General features: G+C 35.4%; 1 protein-coding gene across 6 annotated transcripts in view; it reads left to right on the forward strand.

Moving 5' to 3' along the window:
* mmp17a (matrix metallopeptidase 17a) overlaps nt 1–21,913 on the forward strand; it is a 140,997-nt gene that overhangs the window by 100,438 nt on the left and 18,646 nt on the right. For all 6 annotated transcript variants that reach the window (XM_044095892.1, XM_044095893.1, XM_044095896.1 and 3 more), the window contains 4 exons: nt 5,487–5,773; nt 14,245–14,421; nt 14,868–14,970; nt 21,568–21,650. In XM_044095892.1, the coding sequence (XP_043951827.1) occupies nt 5,487–5,773; nt 14,245–14,421; nt 14,868–14,970; nt 21,568–21,650 (650 nt within the window). The remainder of the gene's footprint in view (nt 1–5,486; nt 5,774–14,244; nt 14,422–14,867; nt 14,971–21,567; nt 21,651–21,913) is intronic.

Genomic DNA, 21,913 nt, shown 5'->3' on the forward strand with positions numbered 1-21,913 from the left:
AGCTGATGACTCCTGCTTTGTACTGGAGCCAAAATCTCCAGCGTCTGCATTTTTGACTAAACCGTGCTTGCTAATACCTTTATCGCCATATAAGTTTGCCTAAGTCATGATTAGAATAATATCAAGAAAACAGACTTTAATGCTGCAATTGGAAAGCAATCAGCTTAATCCACAGACTTATTCTTTTAGAGCTGAATAGCAGCTGTTAGTGCAATGCACTTGTGCTGCTGCCTTGACTAGAATTTAAAGCTATTTAGTCATTTGTTTCACACTGTGCTGACAAGTATTTCTGTAAAAACATATCTCTTAATTATTTAATAAACATTTTTCAATCAGCTCTCTAGGAAATGATTGTCAAATGGGAATCTGTGTTCAAATGTCTGGCTGTGACCTTGTCTCTCCTCACGTGGTAAACTGGAGCAGTGGCCAGTGATGATAGTAATTCCTCCTTAGGGAAAGTGGATTCTTTGCAGATGGATGTGAGAATTAAAGCAGGGTTTAATTAGCAGCAGCGACAGCAGTTTTGGTAAGTATTGGTGTGGGTCTGAGGGCCATCCTTGCAGCTATGCAACACCAGAGATGCAACAAAAAAAACTGAAGCAGATTGCTTAATACCTGAATTATGGTTCGCTTTGTGAGAACTACATTTTGTTTGTGGGATCTGCACACTAAGGCCAAAGCTAATTTGCAGTATGCACATATTTGGAGGAAAGGAGCTACACTGGCTCTGAGGAAACTGATAATTCCTCTAAACTGTGGATTTGTTTAATTCTTAATAATCTGTAAAAGAGAAAAATCCACATGCAGGGAATTTTTTTCTGATTATGTAACTAAAAACTTACAAATCAGTACAATATCTACCCTCTTTAAACAGTTTTTATTCATTCTGATTGCTTTATTTCAGCATACATCCCAGAAGAGGTGAGGAATTTGCTGCAGTTTTCCAAGTTGCATTTGTCTTCTCTTTAACACAGCAGAGCAACAGCAACCACGTTCCAAATCCCATTGCTAGCTAAATAAGTGATGAGGATGTTTTAAATGAGTCATAGCCGATGTAAAATGCAATGAAATGATTCATCCCTTTAACAGGTTCATTCTAAGATAAACATAAACATTGGCTGATATTAAAATATATTTGATTGTAAAATGATTACACTCTACACTCTATCCGAGTATGTTTAGTCATAAATGTTGTATGATGATAAGGTTTATTTTTCAAATTAAAAAAAATTATTAACAAAGTCGTACACGCAGGTTAGAGAATTTATTTGTATCAAGTGATTGTTAACCCTTCAACTGCCATGTGGATGCCGGTGTCCCCACTGACCTGCATGTGACAGTACTTGGGGTTACAGTTAAAGGGTTAACAAAACATTACCTCGAGGAAGAATAAATTCTACTTGAGGCAAATCTTTTCCCTGATTTTTATAAAGTCAAAACACAAGAAGTCATTTTTTGTTAATTTTGCACGATACAAAAGGCTTTGTTTATTCATGATCCAAAGATATTTTCTTTGGAGATGTTGAGCAAAAATATGGGCAGACTTTCTTCTTCTTTACCCATTTTTGCATAATACATCACAAAGGTGTGGTCAAAACTACAAGAGCAACTGAGAGGCTTTTATTGTCTTTAGTCATATTTTAATAGCAGAGCAGTCTGACAATAACAAGGAAGCCAAAACTCTAGCTTACAGAGATACAGTTGAATTCTATTCTATTTATCAAATATAAATAGTTTTGTTCACTGTAACTCCTTTTATTTGATCTCACTCTTTTATTCTTGTAAAATGTACTCTGGCTTAACTTTATTTTGTTTACAGATGTCACAACTGATATTACAATTTGTTTTCTTGACAGAAAAGATAAGAGATGTCTTAATAAATCAAAATAATCCTGGGTCATTGTCTGTTGGTACGGAGCGGTTTGTTTCTCTACAGCAGTATATTTGGGGGAAGAGAAAAAAAAAAGACAACAGATACAAAGCACAGTGGAGGAGAGTTAAAGATTTGTGTTTAGTTTTGCAAATAAGAGACATTTTAGTCTAATAAGAGTTTCTGAATTTACCCCAAAATGCTCTCCCTGGTTTGGGAAATATTATAAAGTGAAGTGGGATCATATGTCAAACATCTCACTGAAGAAGTTATGACCTAAAGTTTACACAGCAGGGCAAATGTAGCACCATATATACAGCAGTTAGTTTACAGATGTATCTCAGTAAATTAGAATATTATTGAAAACTTTCATTTTTCAGTAACTCGATTCAATTGAGGGATTGCTACCTTGTAGCAAGAAGGTTATGGGTTCAAATTCTGCCCTGGGAACTTTTAGAATGGAGTTTGCAAACATTGATCCTCTCACAGTGATAAAACATAACTCTTAGGTACTCTTTGGGTCTGAGTGATCAGCTCTCTCACAACCCTGCAAGGATAAGCAAGTATATCAAATATGGAGTTCTATAGATGAAGCATTATGTTAATTAATTAGACAAAGATTGAGGTTTTCAAGCCTTTATTTTTGTGAATTACAGTGATTTTCTTCTTAAAGCTACTAAAATTGCCACTTAATGTCTAAGAATATGAGAATAAAACAGTGCAAAAATGTAGGTTTAGAGAAAAATGTTTAATTCCTGATTAAAGTTCATTTTCAAAAGATCCTTTGAATCTGAGAAATGACCGTCAGCTGATGGCATATTTTAATTTATATGTTGTACAGAGCAGTTTGTTTCTTTTAGATTTTTATACATTCTTCAGTTGGAAACATTTTTGCCTTAATTCACAAAAAAAACATGTTTCAACTCAGAGTTGAATTACACTGTGTAAAAAATATTTGTCATTGCAATGATATAATATGGTTTTTGATATTGTCAGTAAATCTCAGTGGAAACAGCCAGAACACAAATGCATAATATTGTGGACTTAATTAGAACAAGCTGTTTAATAAACATCAGATCTGACTGCAATTGGTTTCTTGATTAAATCTAATCAATAAGGCAGTAAGAATCAAGGTGTTTGACACACTGGCAAGTTCACACTCTGTAAAGATAATCAAATTTAAAAGGAGGCACCATGGGGAAATGACACTTGCTTTAATTTTCATGCGAGTGTTGTCTCTGCATGTGGGCAGAGGCAATTCTCTGAGACTCCTTAGTTCATCTGAGATGCAGCGCAAGAGTGCTCTGACCTTGGCAGTCTTACCTGTAATTGCGTTCACACACACACACACACGCCCACACGCACGCACGCCTGCACACACAACATTTAGATGCACATACATGCTTGCATCTGACAAAACCATGCACTCTGCCTCTCCATCTTTCTCTCCCGAATACTCTCTCTCTCGAAAGCACACAGACATACACAATCACCCTCCTCGTCAGTCTGAATTAGGACTAATCAGCAGGTGAATTGTCTGTGGAAGCGCTGATCCATTTGCAGTGACCTTGTCTAACTGTGGTTAGCAGTGACGGTCACACACTCAGGTTGTACTGTATGAATAAATAGACTGTGCAGTAACGTTTAGGTAAACAAATAAAGACAAAAGTTTTGTCTCACTGTACGCCACAAGTTTCCCTCCAAATAAATGGTCCGATTACACTTAGCACCAACTCGCTGACTACATTTGCATATTAATGGAGAAAACCCAATTTTCAAGCACCCAGTTCATTATTGCTTTGAGCTAACATTGCATCCAACCTACCAGCGTCCATCTGTTTTGTGACAACATGTTGATACAGACATGTTTGCTAATTATTGCATTAATTAGCTGCACTAATGAACTCATTTGCATCACTAGATGGATTAAAGACATTCTGGTTGCAGAACAACAGACAGCAGGCAAGTGTGAAGTGAAGCTATGGATATTGGCAATAATTCCTGAAAACCTCTCAAGGGTTTAAGTGGAACAATCTGGTATTAAATGGTTTTCTTTTCACAACAGATATGTAAACACACTCGTATTATTTTCCAATCTTCTGTAGCGTATCACAAAATTGCTCCTTGAAATTTCCAGTCGAACCTTTTCAGCACTTTCCTGAAGAGTCTCAGGCAGTTGTTTTCATCCTCTCTGACTTTGTAGAACAATCAAAACTGCTAGTATTTTTGGATGTCCACAAGCTTTTCACAAGTAGAAACTAATAAAAAAATAATTATAACCAAAATAACTAATAAATCAGACTTTCATGACCTGCATGAAATTCAACTAAGGATCAAAAGCATATATGGTCTATATGCTTTTGATCCTTAGTTGAATTTAAGTTTGAACTTTGACTGGACCATTTTAACACATCCATGTTGCTTAGTCTAAGCCATTCCACTGTAACTCTGGCTGCAGATTTAGAATCATCAGCACAGTCAGACCTCTCCAGTTATTTTATTTTCACAAATAAAAAAGAAAATAAGGATCTACCGTACATTAAAATTATCCATTGTATTAAAAAAAATCTGATCTGCATGTACACTTTTTATTTTGGAAAGCACTGCAGCTTTCTGGACTATGTTGTCGATTACTTTCCAAGACACTCTAGAGTAAAATTATAAAATACAATAACACTTTTAAAAAGTTGGCCAAAATAAAGTACCGTAGTCCAGTTTTCTTATTTACCTCTCCTGATAAGCTTGTATATACATAAAAGTAGAGATTTAAATGTGTAAAGAAATAAATTGCAAATATGAGCGCCGGTAGGTGTAAACACCATGACAAGCTACTACTGATTCCACTCAAATCATCAAATCATACTCAGAAGTTTCATACTTTCATGGGTTTGAAGTAAAAAAAAATCCCACCTGGACTACAAATGTAAGCCTCTACACCAGGCCGTAAAACCCTCTTTGATGTGAGGTTTGGCAACGAATGGCTCAGCTTTCTACATTGATTTATTCAGACCGGGTGTTACTCCCACTATATGACAAGGCTAAAGGAAGTTAAAGACATGGAAATTTCAGTTTATTACATTTCAAGCTTAATTACAGTTTGAAATATGCACAGTCTTAGTCCATTATACCTAGCTCCCATTTTAAGAGAAAATCCTTGTTAAGGTTCTATAATGTATTTCTCACCAGAAATTGCATTATTTTATTTTAGTTTACAGTAAATGTTGTGAACATCTTACATTCTTGTTAGTTACTTAATTAACTTGAATTCCACTGCGTTGTGAAAATATCCATATCCCACTATTGAAAAACATACATTCTGATAATTTTTGGTTTTTTTTAACATGCTAAAAACTGGATATATGAAGAAAAGAAAAGTAACTACCTTTTTTTAGAAGAAAACAGGAGAACATCTGCAGCACAAACACTACATACTTCTTTAAGTAGTATTAATCTGTGCAATTTGTTGATGAATAAATGAATAAAAAGCAAAAGTCTTCATTTATTAACCCCCACACCAAAAACAAACGACAAGGTCGTTCTGTGTGTTCTTCTAACGCTGAATAATAATGCCATCTCATCTGTTATTCATCATGCAATCTCTTATTTGCTTTCTTAGAGTGAGAACCTTCCCAAAGGACTCAGCCTTGTTGGGCAGGGACACTGTCCGAGCCCTCATGTACTATGCCCTGAAGGTCTGGAGCGATATTGCACCTCTGAACTTCCACGAGGTGGCCGGCAGTGACGCAGACATTCAAATCGACTTCACTAAAGCAGACCATAATGATGGATACCCCTTCGATGGGCCTGGGGGAACGGTGGCACACGCTTTCTTTCCTGGGGAGAGGTTCACAGCGGGTGATACACACTTTGATGACGACGAGGCCTGGACCTTTAGATCACCAGGTGAGGAATAAAGACTCTGTGTTAGTTTTAAGCACATGTGCTTGAACATAAATGTGTTATGTTATATGCTGAAGGAAAAACGTGAGTCTAGGAAAAAAGGATATACAGGATATAAAGGATATAAATCTGGTAGACATTTGCATGAGTCTATAAAACAAAAACAATAAAAAACATTCAGTGTCCAGAAAATCCGAAAGAAAAGTGCAGCTTTTATGTTTGAAACCAAAACTCTGACTGCACCTGCAAGGCAAGCTGTGCTTTTGTCTTGTCTGGTCATGATCCAGATTTTATAATTAGCATTTCATTTGTTTGAAGTAACAGTATAACATCCGATGGCCTGTGTGCGGCAACTAAAGCAGCGCTGATTGTTATCACAAGCTTATTAGGAGATATAAAAGATATCCTTTTATTTCCCACAGCTGCCAGAAACAAACAACTCACACGTACGCGCCTGCTGATAGCCATTAAATCTGTTTTTAGCAATCAGCATAAGTAATTGAATTTCACTGTCAGCTTTCATCAATTCCAATTTGTTTTGCCGGTGGGGCTCTGTTACATTTTGGTCTTTTACCCTAAAGTTGTGTGGAAGACCGAACGTAACTTACTTTGATGGATTTGTGCATTTTACAAAGGTGATATTTTTTCTTGTATTATATCTGGAGCAATTTATGTGTGCTAGAATTTAAAGCAGCATGGTGAATAGTAAGGACATCTAACAATTTGACATTGTGTGGTCTTCAAAAGGACACAGTATAACCGGGAATAAATTTCCCTCACTTTTTAGTACTGTTTTGTTCTCAATCCTTTAATTTTGATGTTTAAGCGAAGATAGGTAGTTCACACAATTTTGTGGCACTCATATTTGAACTTAGTATTCCATTATCTGCTGTCTCAATTCACATCCAATGATGTCCTCAGCCTGCATCATGGGAAATACTTGGTAAACTGCAAGACAGCACTTTCTAAATAATCATTACCTGCTACAAAAAAAGTAATTCTTTGTCCTCCTTCAGAAAATGGTCCTCCAAAGTGGTTAAGTGCTTTGAAAAGCTTATCTTGAAATATAAAGTAATTCTTGTACTTATTTTAGAGCCACATTGTACTAGCATTTTCTTGATAAACACTGATTTAAGTTTTTATCATCATTTTAATGAGGAAACTAACCTGAAAACTTCCCTCTGCACCCGACAACTGGTCACTGAGAGATTTTGCAGACTGCATGGATAGATTTCCTCAGCTTGGAGCTCTCCAAGTCCACCCTCAGTGCCTTAATTTGATCTAAAGTCAGTGCATGATGCCTGTAGTCATTCAACTTGCATATTGGAAAATGTGGTGGAGAAACAAATTGCAAGAGAGCTGAAACAACTATCTTAACTCACATAAAAAACTACAGCTGCTGATTTTTTTAGTTAATAAAAAAAACATAAGACCAACACATTTACAATGCTGCTGTATGGTAAACATAAGGTTATTCTGTATAATAATGACATATGCATCACCACTCAAGGTGTCCCTCTACGTGTTTCTATAGTTCCTCTGAATCCATTAAAGGAACAGAACAGATAAACCTAAAAAGAGACATAGAGACATGAGAGTGGATGCCTTGCTTTTGAAGTGAATGTTTAGTAATAAAGGGAGACATGCTTGTTGTGTCTGACAGCTCAAAGTGTCAGACTAAAAATACTTTTAATAAGATCCTTTGAAACATTACACATCATGCAAGCCACACTGTTTAGCAAAATGCTGCTGACCACAAAACAACTTCAGTGAAGGAACCGGATGTATCTGCTAAATAATTGCACTGAACTCCGTTCTTTGGCAAAGTAATGTTTAAAAAAAAATAAAAAATGAAAATAATAGGAGGAAAATGAAACAAACAAATTATACAAGAATTGTGTAAATACTATGATACTATCATGAAATCAACCCAATTCCTACTTTGAATCACTGAAGTATGTTTACTTGTGTTTTGGGGATGTTTGAGCTTCAAAGGCTCAGGAAGTTTGGTCAGAATCAGTGGTATGATGAACATGTGAATAAACACTGGAAGAAAATGGGCACTCATCATTTTGGAGGCGTTGTAAATAACGACATGGACATTTCAGCAGGACAATGATCCAAAACACAAGGCTGGTTTGACCTGCATCTGGCTGCTGCAAACATGTTGAAGGTCCTACATGGCCATCTTCATCTCCAAAATCATTGAGTTAAGAAATTCACTGGAATTAATAGAAACAGGAGGTTTCTAGCCCAGAAGAATGTGGAGCTTTACAATAAGAAAATACCAAAATGTGGAAACCAAAAAGGATTTTAATTGGTCTTGATATTTAAAAAGGGTCAGTACATGGTAACAATGTATTAAGGTAGAAAGTTTCTTCTCTCATTGTAATTTAAAGGGGTAGACACAACTGCTCACAAATAAGAATATATCTTCACCTAGCCACTCTCGAAGAGACTGAGAATAATGTTTGCATAACAGGTTCTTTTATCAAATTCTCTGAAAAATGGCCTCACAAGTCATGAGGTTTAATGTGAACCTAAGAGCAAAACTGTATGTTTCTTTCATTATGATTATTTTATATTTTTATTATGTTTACTTTAAAGATGTGATGATACATTTTTACATCACTATCACTTAAAATGTTGGCTTGTGAAAAAATGCTGTATCTAGCAATAAAGCTTAATTTAATATTAAGCTTTATGCATGGGTTTTAAATTTATGTCACAAATTTTAGTACTTTAGTACAAAAATGACTATTCTAACTAAAATAATTGCAAAGTGTTTCACCAAAGATTTACATATTCATAAATTACATCCAGAGATGGTTTGTGGTTCTTGGCAGAGTATTGGCAAGACTATCAGATAACCTCTGCAGAGTTTCTCTCTTGTTTACCTCCAGTGCATAATTCTTCCATCTCCCCCTCAGATAAGTGCCAGGGATGCACTGGTTTATCTACATGATTCATCAGTCCAAGCTACCCTCTTCCATCAGGCCATGGTCTCACTCTGATGCTTGCATTCCCATTACAGGCGCGAACATCCAGACAAGCAATAACTACTTTGTGCTATGCATGAAAGTCGCTGCATGTTTTCCCATGTGACTCTGCAATAACTAGTATTAGTTTTCAACCATACATCTCTCTTCAAATTGAACCACAAAGGTCAAGCTTTACTCCCTGTGTGGATCATTAAGTTCCTGTGTCCATGACCTTAGCCGTAATAACAGACTATCATGGCATCCGTTAGACATCTAGTTTATTGACCAATGCCGCATGTAAAAACCAGTGTAGGAAGTCGTCTAAATACTTCAGTGACGTACAAAGTAGTTCTGTGTGTAGTGTGTAATCCTGACAAAGGGATTAAACTGTAGTTCATTGTGGGGTTATGGTTCCACAAGTTTTGCACCTGTAGACACAGAAATGTGCCTGCTTCTATTTGTAAGATTTGTTTTATTTATTTATTTTCGAAGTTAGAATTTACTTATAATGTTCATGTAAATGTTCCAGATTTTGCTATAGAGAGAAATTTTCACCAGCAGTCTTTTGTTGGTAGCATTGAACAAGAATAAATATCAAATACCATGGTTGTTAAATGACTACATACTGGAGAATCAATTAAACAAAGAAAAAATAAATAATTAAAACTACAAGCAGCATTGGAATGGTGAATGCGGGAGCTCCAGAAACACCACCCACTTGCCATCGTCAACTATCTTGCGCAGTTAGATAAACGATGCACACCAATGTGTTGAGCACTGATGATCCACAAAAAAATCCAGTGCAGATCGGTTAATGTTGGAAAAATCTAGGGAGTGCAGTGGAGCCCAATAGCATTAAATAACAATAATGATATTGGGTTCATTAGAGGTTAGCAAAGGTCAATTATAATTATAAGTGGACGTTATTCCATTTTGTCAGTGACGTTTGTTGTGTTTTTGGATATAATAAGGCCTCCAAAAAGCTGGATACTTTGTCGGAAAAATAATAACAATTAAAAAAATAAAAAATAGGATTACAAGAGGCCTTCACAGCTCTTCACTGATCTGGCTTAGTAAAATTGTGTTTATAATACAGACAGACAGCCTGGGTGACTCATTATCTCATCATTTGTATATCATAATATAAGATGTTTCTCCATTTTTTTATATTATCTATATTTAAGCAGTTCTTGACTTAGATTAAAATTTAAAAGTTGTTCTCAGCATTTTTATTACTACGGCCTGGTGTATGTATAAACTGTAACCGCACACATTTTTTGTTCTCTCAAAAGTCAGAACTAAAACCCACAGCAAAAGTAAATATGATAATCATTCACTTGAGCACTATTGAGCATGCTTTACGATTTCTTCATTTGATTCAGTTATACTTGCACATTAGTACTAGCCCGCAGTTTGAAAGAAGCATTTGTACCTACAGGGTTTTATGAATGTGAACAGAAGAGAAAAGAGGAGAGGGAATCATATGTGTATTTTTGACCTCTGTCTTGTCATCTTTCCGAATCGTACAATTATCTCGAGCTGTATAGAAAACCAGTACAGAGAAAATATTTTCTGTCTCTGATCTGAAATTTCTCACCAGCAGTGACAAGAGAGCATGTTGTGCTGTTCAAGAGAATAAAACTTGTCATTTGGCCTTGTTTGATTTTACTTCTTTCAAGGCTACCTTCAACTCTGGGACAGAAGGTGGAACATTGCTTTGTTAAAGCATATAAGAGATTTTCATTCAGATGCTGTATAACATATGGCTGAATGAAATATGTCCCTGTCCTCCAAATAGAGATTCAAAATGAATTCAGATTGCCACATAGAAGTCCAGTTTTCCTCTGTTATAGAGTTCAATACAATACAATTAGTCAATTTATTTACCAATCTGACTTTAAAAGGCAGTGGGTTGCTCTTTATTTTAGTTTTCAGTTTCAGATAGAGGATGCATAAATGTTTGCTGCTTTTTGGAAAAACATTCAGAACTATGTTTTCCCACCATTAGTTTATGTTGGAACTTTTACACCAAATCCCAATAAAATGAATCAAAATGTGCAAATGTTTATGTGGTAAATAACAGGTTTCTAACATCTAACTCTTTGGCCTCACATATAACTTTTTAACCCCCTATATTCACAGTGTTTTCACTCAGTTTTCTGCTTGATTACTACTCCTAATAATTTGTTTTAAGGATATTTGCAATTTTCGTATTTGTTTTGGGTAGCATTAAGTGTTAATGTGATAAAGGGGTCAATTTGTACACATTTCACACACTCAGGAGGCCCTGAGCACCACTGGCATTCCAGTAAAGCCATTTATCTGCTTAGCAAATTTTAAAACAATAAACTTTTTTGGTTAGCTGTGTGTTGCATGCTTTAGTAGTAACTATAGTCGGAGCTGATTAAAAATAATGAAAAGAAAGATGGAAACAAAACTAATGGATATTCCACACTTTACATGCATAAACCTGGAGCAAAATGGAAAACTAGATAAAATCAGGCAAGCATACAGGTACATCAGTACTGACCTTAATACAAGTGGAAGATAACCGTCATGACAGCTATGATTGGATGCTTATAAGAGAAACTGATGTATTTTAGTTATTAATTGCTACAAGCTAAGGCTGAGACTGTCCCACATTATTTCTTCAATCTATCAATCATTTCTCCTGGTAATCATGGAAACGATAGCTGCTTTTAACTACAGCCAAATCTCAGACAGAAGTTATCCAAGAATGCAAATTTAGTAGCTTCAAATTAGAATTTATGTTTAGTAGCAATGCCTGACTCAGTGCAATGGGGTACAGTGTGTTATTGGCTGATTTCTGCAAATTTCTGCAAATATGTATCAGAAAATTGCAAAACGGCTTCCCAAAATGTAATTGATGCAATTTTGAACAACTGTCATGCATATATTTGTCGACTACATCTTCCTCTCAGTCCATAGCTTGATGACAGTTCTGCAATTTTTAAGGTGTACCATAATTTACAAGTGAGAGTTTGAGAGTCTGACTTATAGCTTGACTTCACATTTCAGAAGTCTGCCGGAGTTCATCAAACTTTGATTAATATTTCAAACTGTTCAATTCTCTAGACACTTTTTAAATAAAGTTTTAATGATTAAAGTTTCTTTCAGCAAAGAAATGTCAGTATTGGAATTTGAGTTTAACTGAAGATGGGAAGACATTGCAGTACCTATGAGTTGTGCCATGCTTACTTCATGGATTAAACGTGCAGCAATAAACAAAACAGTTTTTCTTGGAAATGATTCCCTTTTGTGCAAAAACAGTCCTTTTAAAATGACAGAAAAAATTTTATGTGCTTCTTAATAATGAGTAGAAAAAAACTTAAAACTTACTGGATAATTTCTAGCAGAGCCACTGCATCACTAGAGATTATCCACCTTATTCAATAATCACTAGAGATTATGCAATAATCTCGAGTGATTGATTCTGTTAATTAATCTGTCAATCATTAATTAATTAATCAATCATTCATTAATTGTACCTTTATCAAGACCAACTATTAATTTTTTTCCGATGTTCATAAATATATGAAGTGAAATGTAATTTTTTACCGACATCACACTGGAAAAATCATGTTTCCTTTCATTCATTTTGTTACTAATGATAAAAGATAACATTGTTTTACTTGTATGCTTACTTTGTGTCAAAATTAAACTATGGAATCTATAATTTCCATTTTTCATATTGGTATTTTGTCAGCAAAGCTGTTTTATCTTTTTTTTCCTTCCTGTTCGTTCCATATAAACTGTAATCATCTCCTTTACCAACTCTTTCCTACTCAGAGTCTTGGGGAGCCAGCAGGCAATGAGTAAACCAGTTATTGGTTCATCACGGAGCCAATGCATATGAAAAATGGATGTTCGTGTTTTTGAAATGGACCTTTTTTCTATGATGCAACAGTGCTTAGAACTGTGGCAATATTCAGTGCTGCTGTTCAGACTGGTTAAGTCTTGTTCATCCTCTACAATTAAAATGACATATTTTCTTCTCAGGCCCTCCTCTCTCTACTTTATATCCACCTTTTCTCTCTTCTCCACATAGTACCGTAAATTAGACTTGACTTTTTAGCCCCCGGAATATCCCAAACCCTGCAAGCACAAGCGCACCTCTTTTCTTGCCTCTTACTTTCAACGGAGCACGCCACTAAAATGCTCCTAAAGGAAAGCCAAAGAGAGTTTAACAGAATTTGTTCATAACCACCAAGGAGCTCTAAGCTAGCCTGCCTTGACACACATGCTCTCACATGTTTGCAAATCTTTATCCCACCATCCGTGGTTTTGTCTTGCTTTGCAGAGGCAGACAAACAGTTTTTGGAAGTTTTCCATTTTTTTGGCCTAACATCTATGGAAATATGCTCTAATGGCCTGCAGCCTCTTTGGGTATCTTTCCACGCATAGATTTTGATTGGCAGCCCAGGGGCTCAGGCAGTATTACCACAGTTATCTCACTGCAGCACATCCCAAACAGCACTCATAGCCACCAGAGCTGTCTGTCACGTCGGTTAGTTTGCAACCCAAAGACATCTGAACACTGGGATAAAAATTCAAACCTACCCTGAGCCGTTTCCACTAAAGAAAATATTAAGAGACATTGTGATATTTATCGAACCTGAGATAAGTCAAAGGTGGCTCCTCAGGGAAGGGTCCTTAAAATCTACAAAGTGAGATGTTTTGGATTTTATTCTTGTCCTATTTGAAGGGGATTCTACTGCTACAAATGCAATGAAAATCCCCTGTATGTTTCACAAACAAAATTATTTCAGTAATGTGATGAAAAGCTGTGTTTTAAAGGATCTTTTTAGTGTGAAACTATTCACTTCAACTTTATTCAGTCTAACTTTTTTTACATTTTGAACCAGAGATAACCAAAAGAAGTCCAGATTCATTCAAGCAGATGAAAACTTTAGCGTTGTTCAGGGCTAGCAGTTGCCCTGGCTGTGATATTCTAATAGTCCTCAGAAATCCTAACTTCATTTCAAAGTGGCCGACATGCTTCTAGGCTAAAGCTTGTTTCAAGATTTGTAACCCTAAGACAAATCTTTATTAGTCAATTTCTTTGAGTTAAAATGGACAGATTTAGAGCAGTTTCTATTTCCTTAAATTCAACACACTTCTACCATACAGCTACATGTTTTTTTCCCATATTAAGAAGGGGTTTGGACAAATATCCTTGTTATATATGAAACCAGATTTTATGGATTATAAATTAAAAGGCGAATCACATTCTGGTCAATTTAAAACTATTGCATGAATTATGAACAATAAACAAATTTAGATATAAATTGCGGTGACAATTTTTCTAACTAAATTCAAATAGTTTTCTTACTGTGAGATTATGGTTCTCCAAAGTAGAAAGCAGTTAATTTTATGTAAGCATGCAGGGGTGCCAATACTTTTACAAGGCACTACATTTATCAAATAATAAGAAGAATAAGAATTCTCATTGCCTCCATGTGTTTCTTTCAGACTCCCATGGGATGGATCTGTTTGCAGTCGCAGTTCATGAGTTTGGTCATGCCATCGGCCTGGTCCATACCTCAGCTATGGAATCCATCATGAGGCCATACTACCAAGGTCCTGTGGGAGACCCGCTGAAATACGACCTACCCTATGAGGATAAAGTTCGTGTCTGGCAGCTCTATGGTAAAAAGACACCTCCATTCTCTCTGTTTGTGTGTGTGGGCGTGTGTGAAAGGACACTATTGACTCCAGTGGGTGAGATTATTGATTAATGAGAACATGGATGGAGTTAATTGGAACTCTTTATGGTATATGACCTTATCATACCATTCCCTGCTATGGAGAGGACTGCAATACAGAGAATAATGATCACGAAGGGCTGCATGAAACTGTTAAAGGACAAGGCTGCAAGAATGGATGATTTCCTTTAAATTAGGGAAATTAAAGATAAACACAAGCATAAAGACAAGAATGACAAACATTGTTGCCTCAAATTGATTGCAAAAGATAAATAAAAACATCTGTCCTATTGTTGCCATGTTATTTATATGCAGTGAATCGACCAGACATTTCTTTATGTTTTAACAGCTGTCTTGTCTCTCTCTGGAATAATCATCTGAAATCTGCAGGTGTCAGAGACTCGGTGTCTCACACGAATCAGCCAGGCAGCCCGTCTCAAACCCCTGAGCCTCCCGTCCTCCTCGACCTTCCTGAAAACAGATCCACACTCCTGTAAGTAAGAGAAACACCTAAGAAACATCATATGATCTACGCTAATGTCTTCAGCTTTCATTTGCTCCTATTATTCTCAACTCAAACAAATTGATGAATCAGTATTAGGGAACGTTTTACAACCGGTTCAGTTTAGATAATGATACAAATGGTGCAGAAAGTATGATTACATGTGCTTGAAAAGTAAAGCCAAACAGTCCAGTTAATATATATGCTCATACTAGAATTTATCTTATTGTGATTGCATGTGATAAATGTCAGCAAAGAAGATTATGAAAAGAACAAAATTATAAATGAAAGAAACAAATCTGAAAAGTGTGGTGGGTAGCGTGGTGACACAGTTGGTAGCAGTTAGAAGCTACCAACTGAACTATAAGTTCAGTTTATACTTCCTCTTTACTCTCTTCTATAGGGGTGTGAGAGAAACAAACAAAAATACTTTCTTTTTTTTTTTTTACTTTTGTTTGTAAAATTAGTCGTACCCTTCAAATTCACATCTATATCCATTACTTTGTGTTGACGTCTCTTACATTTCCAATAAGATACACTGAAGTTTTTGGTTATTAAATTGTCAGATTCAGAGATTATTCATCTCTTGAGCTGAAGGAAAGGTTAGCATGCTCAAGGCAAAGTGCTTCCACATACAGTTCATGGAGTATAACTGCTAATGTCACATTTCCAATTTTATGACCGTTTGGGCATTAACTCGTCATTTAACTTCTGGACCAAATCATGAGTTGAGTCTTGAGAAGAGTAAAAATGGTCAGAAATGGCCAATGAAGCATAAAATGATTGGTGAATATGTATTAAAGGAGATTAAACTAAAAGAAAAGGACCAATTCCATTTGTATAAAGTTTAGCAAAGAATTTGACTTGAGCTTGAAAATGGGGCACATTAGAGTCATAAGCAATCATCATACATCATAGTACTGGATGTGCTGTCTGAACAGAAAGACAGTAGACAGAAGGGATATGAAGCATTTAAAAGTCTTTAAGTGTTTGACATTTTTTACATTATTAAAGATTGCACTGTAAATTTGTTAATAACTAATTTTTTCCACAACCTCTATGTATTTTTTTTATTTAATGTGATAGACAAACATAAAGTGGCACATAATTATGAAGCAAAAAACACAAATGCAAATGGCCTGCAAAGTATTTCATTTAATAAGAATAAAAATCACTTTTGGGTTTAAAATATAAAAAAATAGTTCTGCCCTTTTTACTTGAATACCCCTAAATAAAATCCAGTGACACCAAAAGTCAATTAAATTATTAAGTAGAGCCCATCTGTGTATAATTTAAATACAGCTATTCTGATTCAGATGCTTAGAGAAAATTGGTGAATAAAGAATATCTGGACCAGAGCAGACAAAGTTCTGGAGAAGTTTGAAGAAGGTTAGATTATAAAACAATACTGATGATCATTCAGACTGTCATTTAAAAGATGAAAAGACACAAAGCCATACCTATCTGGTGGTGGCAGCATCATGCTGCTATGATGCGTTTTTTAGCAGAAAAGGGATGCAGCTGAAAACAGGCAAGAGTGGGTAGTAGCTAGTTACATTTACTCAGTTACATTTATTAGAGTAACATTTAATACTCCTTGGAGTATTTTTTACTGCGCCATACTTCTTACCTTTACTCTAGTAATCTTATTGTGACGTATTGACACTCTTACTTGAGTACACTTTCTTCTCTAGTAAAGCACCAGACATAAATACACACTTACGGTTTATGTTTGAGTGAGACTTATTATCTCTCTCTGTTGAGTCTGCTGTACCACTTGAAGGTCAATTAAATATATAGGAAACAATATATAGTCTCAGCTGTCGAATGTACCAACTGTACCTACTGTAAGCACTGGTTTCGAAAGTTTAATGGGGCGAGTAATTTGAAATTGGAAATGTGTTTCTTCTGCCTTAATGCTATTTTATTGTGTACTTTTTCTTTTAAAGAGATGCTTCGAACAGACTGTTATTCAGTCTTTCAATAGGCATTTTAAATATTTTTTTCTCTCTTGAGTTAGTTTCTGGATGACAACTTTTCATGTTGTAGACATTGAGATTACATCAAAGCATGTGGCTGTAACCTGACAAAAGGCGTTCGATTACCTTAGCAAGGCACTGAACAGCATCTCAGCACATTTGTCACTAGATTCATTGTCTTTCAGTTTTAGCTGTTGCCTGTTTTAAAAAGCAGAACGTGTCTCATGTTTTATCTTGGTGGAGACTGTTTCCCTACTAATAAAATGCAGAGCCCTGTGTTTATGCATCACCATAAGATGGCTATATGCTGCATGCAGACTTCCAATTTGGTAGCAGTGTGTTTGACCATATAAATTAAGCTGCGTACTTAACCACCTTTAGTAGCAGAAAGCTCACAGATGTGAGTGATCGGGGGAAAAATGTCCTCCTGAAATAATTCACATGCAAATACTATTAAATGCATGCTGGTTAACATGGTTTATATTACTGTCACTGAATATTAACATTGCCCTCCTTGAAGTATCCTTGCTTATTGTTGTTGACATGAAGCACGTTTATAATTTGAGTAAACAATGCATTAACCTTCAGTGTTTCATACTGCTGAACAAAAAAAAGCAATGCTTAACTGCATATCTAAAGTTTACTCTTTAAATAAGAAGAATCAAGAACAGGAATGGTTAGGAATCTAAATATATTTTACTATGTATTATTAAATGTGGAGAGGAAAACCCATCGGTATGTGCAAAAATTAAGATCATTGTATAAGGTGGACGAAGAAAGAAGCAGTAATTCCCAAAGTTTGTCAAGACAAACTGGTTTTAGTAACTAGTTCTAAGTCACTGTAATAGATTTAGGATTATAACTATTAGTGGTAAATGTGGTAATAGAAACAGTAAAATGGTGGGTTTGTATCTAAGACCAAACAATATCTTTTACACCTTAAATTAGTTTTAAACTCTAAAACAGCTATAAAAAAATCAAATTTGTTGAGTCCTGCTTCAAATCCAGCTGAACATCTGTAAGGACAGTTGAAACCTACACCTGTGAGAAAGAAGCCAATAAATTTTTGATGGCTGCTGCAGTTTGTTCAAAGAGACGGTCAAAGCTACGAACTGAGAAATCTCATAAAGGGTTTAAAAGGCATTAGAAGAGACTGCCTTTATGTGTGCAACAAAATGATGGCTTTGGATGAGCTCCAATAGTCTGTCTTTTATTTGTTCATTCTGACTCTCCTTCATTCGTTTTCATTTTTCTCCTTTACTTTGTCTTCATTTCTCTCTTTCTTTATTCTGTTTTAACCCATTTTCCTTTTCCTTCAATCTTAGATCGTCTTTCTCTCTCTGCGCCTTTTCATTTTCTGCCGTCTTCCTTTTGTCTGTTGTAATGTCTTCCTCTTCATCACACAGTCATTGTCTTTCCATCAACATCTGTATTCTTCTTTAATCTTTTTTGCCTAACTTTTATTCCTCTTTCCCCTTCCTCCTATTGTCTTCTCCTTTCCCACCTCTCTTTTCCTGTATTTTTTCTTACTTTTGTATTTCCTTTCTACCTTCCTTGACTATTTCCTTTATTCTTCCCTCAATTCCTCCCTTATTTCTGACCTTCTTTAATTCCTTTCCTCCTTTCTGCCTTCTTTTTTTCATTCCCTTGTTTTTTTCTATCCTTCATTCCTTCCTCTTTTTCCCTCTCTCCTTCCTGGTGTCCTTCCTTCCTCACCTCTTTAAGATGAAGAAAAAATATACACAAATTTAAAAAGTCTTTGAACCCAACCCTGTTTGTTCAAAGTTTTCTTCTTTTATTTTTCCATAAGCTACCTTCATTTTGGTCTTATTTAAAACTATAATATCAGTGTATAATATAATAATAATATGAGCAAGCCCAAGAGTTAATTATTCATCCAGTCTATCACTGTAGTTTTTGTTAATTAATGAACCTTCAGAGGGCAAGTTCTTTGTCGTTACGTGCCATTTTGTGATCCAGTATAATTTTGTATTATTAAGATGTGTACTTAAACATGCTTGCAGTGCAGATACAGCCTTGGTTCCTCAGAGAATATTCAGACTCTGATAGAGTATCTAATACATTCATGCTAAAAAAATATAAAAATTTAATTCTGGTGATATTACAAAGACCGTCAGATTCACAGAGTAGCAGCTGAGGTACTGATGGCTTTATCTTTAGCAGACGGATGCCTCAGTGCTCCGAATCGCTTACTAATAGAAGAACATGTTGCAGCTACTACCTAATGTTTAACCCATTCAACTGAAAGAAACACATTCAGCTTTCTCCAGTCAGTGCAGTTTTACCTTTTTTTGGCCTGTGTATTCAAATGACATTTAACTGATTTAGTAAAACAACTTTAGGCCTTCTAAGCCCTATCACACAGTTGCACACCTGTTTTTCTTTTGTTTAAAGATACACAACTTTCAGTAGATAATGTTCCATTTCTGTTCTCCTGATACTGACAACATGTAATTTAACCTCCAGTCAAGCCAGACAGCCACATATTCCTTTTGGACATGATTTAGAATAACAATGTGGGATGAGCGTCACAACTCAGACATGCAAAATATATATATATATACTGTAAATATGCACCACAGTTTATGTAACTTCGACACCAATGTTGCAGCAACAACCCAATAATGACATTGTGCAGCATTATGCTAATACCCTGTTGACATCGTTTGAAGTAGCAGGTCCACTAGGGGAGGTCCTGTGATTTTGTTCTTAATTCAGCTATAATTAATATGGCTTTCAGGTCAGGGAGCTTTCTCAGTGTGAAAAGATAGTTGAATTTTGAGCCCTAGATGATCAAATTACCATTAAGTACAGTAGAAAAAAATTATAAGGGTTACACTTCTGCAAAAATAAATGTCAACATTCTTATGATGTAGCTCATTATATGTGTTACGCCTTTCATCCTTTTACACACAGACTATATGTAACAGAGGCATAATAACACACATTTATGACAGAATTCTGAATTATGATCATGTTTAACATTACTGGGAAAATACACAATATTCATAAGTGTGAACTCATGCAAAAGGCATTTATATGTGCCAACATGCATTGCAAGATGGATACAGTATGATAATGACTTTATGCTAATTTAGCATAAAATGATTTATGCTAGCTTAGTATAATGTTGCTGATGGAACATGCATGCAAAATGATATAAGATAATCATGTATAAAATTTTAAAAATCTGTTTTTGCTTTTCTGACTTGGAAGAGTTTAAAGCTCCACATGGTCCACATAAATGATGTTCTACATCAGTTTAGCTTGTTCTCAAAACTGTTGATGGATCAGTTGTGCTAAATGAAGCATCATTTTATTATTATTACTATTATTTTAACCCTCTGATGCATAAGTGGGTCCTTTGGACCCGGTGAGGTAATCTTTTTGCAATATCTTTCCAATGAAAAGTTTTCATCACTTCATATTCCAGGTATTCCTCATCAAACATGTTAGTGATATCATGCAATTAAAATTTTTAATCTTTTACACATTTTAAGAAATAGCATGTTTTGTATTAGTACCCCATTCTTCCATAAGTGGGTCCAAAAGGACCCGCATTGATTTAATGGGAATCTTTGTTTCTTACCAACTGTGACTGTCAGGAAAACATTTTTTGTGAACCATACACACTGAGTCCTACGTCTCACCCCTGAATAATAATATTTCACAAAGCAAGAACTTTTACATATAATTATTATCTTTATTTTGACCTCACAAATGTGTGTGTGTGCGTGGGTGCGTGTGTGTGCGTGTGTCTGACACCCTGGATAAGAAAACCAAAAGAGATTCAGGTTAATCTCATTGAAAATGAGAAGTCTCATGTTCAAGAGCGACTTTTTAACAAACAAAATAGCCTCAGCCTACCAAAAAATTAATGGTTATATAGGAATGATAAAGTAGCGGAAATAAGAAATATCCTCTCCCCTTTTCTTCACCTAACAACAAGGTCATCTGTGGTTTTTCAGGGTTTGTTTTGTTTTGCTGTTGCTGTTCTGTAATTGCTATTGTCAAGTGATTGTTTACAGCTTCGCTCTTTTCCCAGTCTGTGTCCCCATTTCATACCAACACACTGCCATTTTATCCCAACCTGCTTCCATTTCATACCTTTGTTCTTTTTTTATCTGCTTGGTTCTTTTGTAAAATACTTTAAGGAATTATGACATTAAATGATCGTAAAATCCTCAAATCTCAAATGAAATTTTAAACATTTGTAGGTTACTGAAGGTTTTCAATTACTCTTTATTTTCATTGCTTGTGGTTCTGATCCTCATTTGGACTGGATCAACTTGAGAAAATATGGCAGGTTATAACATCTTTTTTATACTAAAGTAACTGATAGGGATCCCTCATGGTGTGTGTTTAACAGATTTTCATAACTAGATTTTATTTAAAAAGGCTTTAAGTAGATTAAAGAAAATTACTTTGAATCATCTCCTGTCAAACTGGGTATAAACTGTCTCATGGGTGCAACGTATTTGTGGCCAGCACGGCAATTATACTGAATTATTCTTGTTTTCTTTGCACTCTTCAATTACTGTTTTGTTCTTTCAACTTCTTACTCTTACAATTGCTCTGTCTTTGTCAGACTGGCACAAGATGCTCCAGACAGGTGCACCAGTCACTTTGATGCTGTAGCCCAAATACGAGGAGAGGCTTTCTTCTTTAAAGGTAATTAAAATGGGGGTAGGTTGCGTTTTTCTTTAATATTATTACGATCTACTTTTTTTTATAAATATAGCAGATGGAACATACAGTATTTATCTGGTGCAAAATGATATGAAATGAATTCATTTGCAGATGAATAGGTTCTGTGTGGTAAGTAATATCAGGTGAAGATGATCAACCAACCCACATATTGTCCTTATAATGTAGTTCCTATATGCCGTATTTAATAGAGGTTGAAATATAATATCCAGAAAATGTTGGTGCTG

Source organism: Gambusia affinis, linkage group LG17 (genome assembly GCF_019740435.1).
Source record: "Gambusia affinis linkage group LG17, SWU_Gaff_1.0, whole genome shotgun sequence".
Lineage (NCBI taxonomy): Eukaryota > Metazoa > Chordata > Actinopteri > Cyprinodontiformes > Poeciliidae > Gambusia > Gambusia affinis.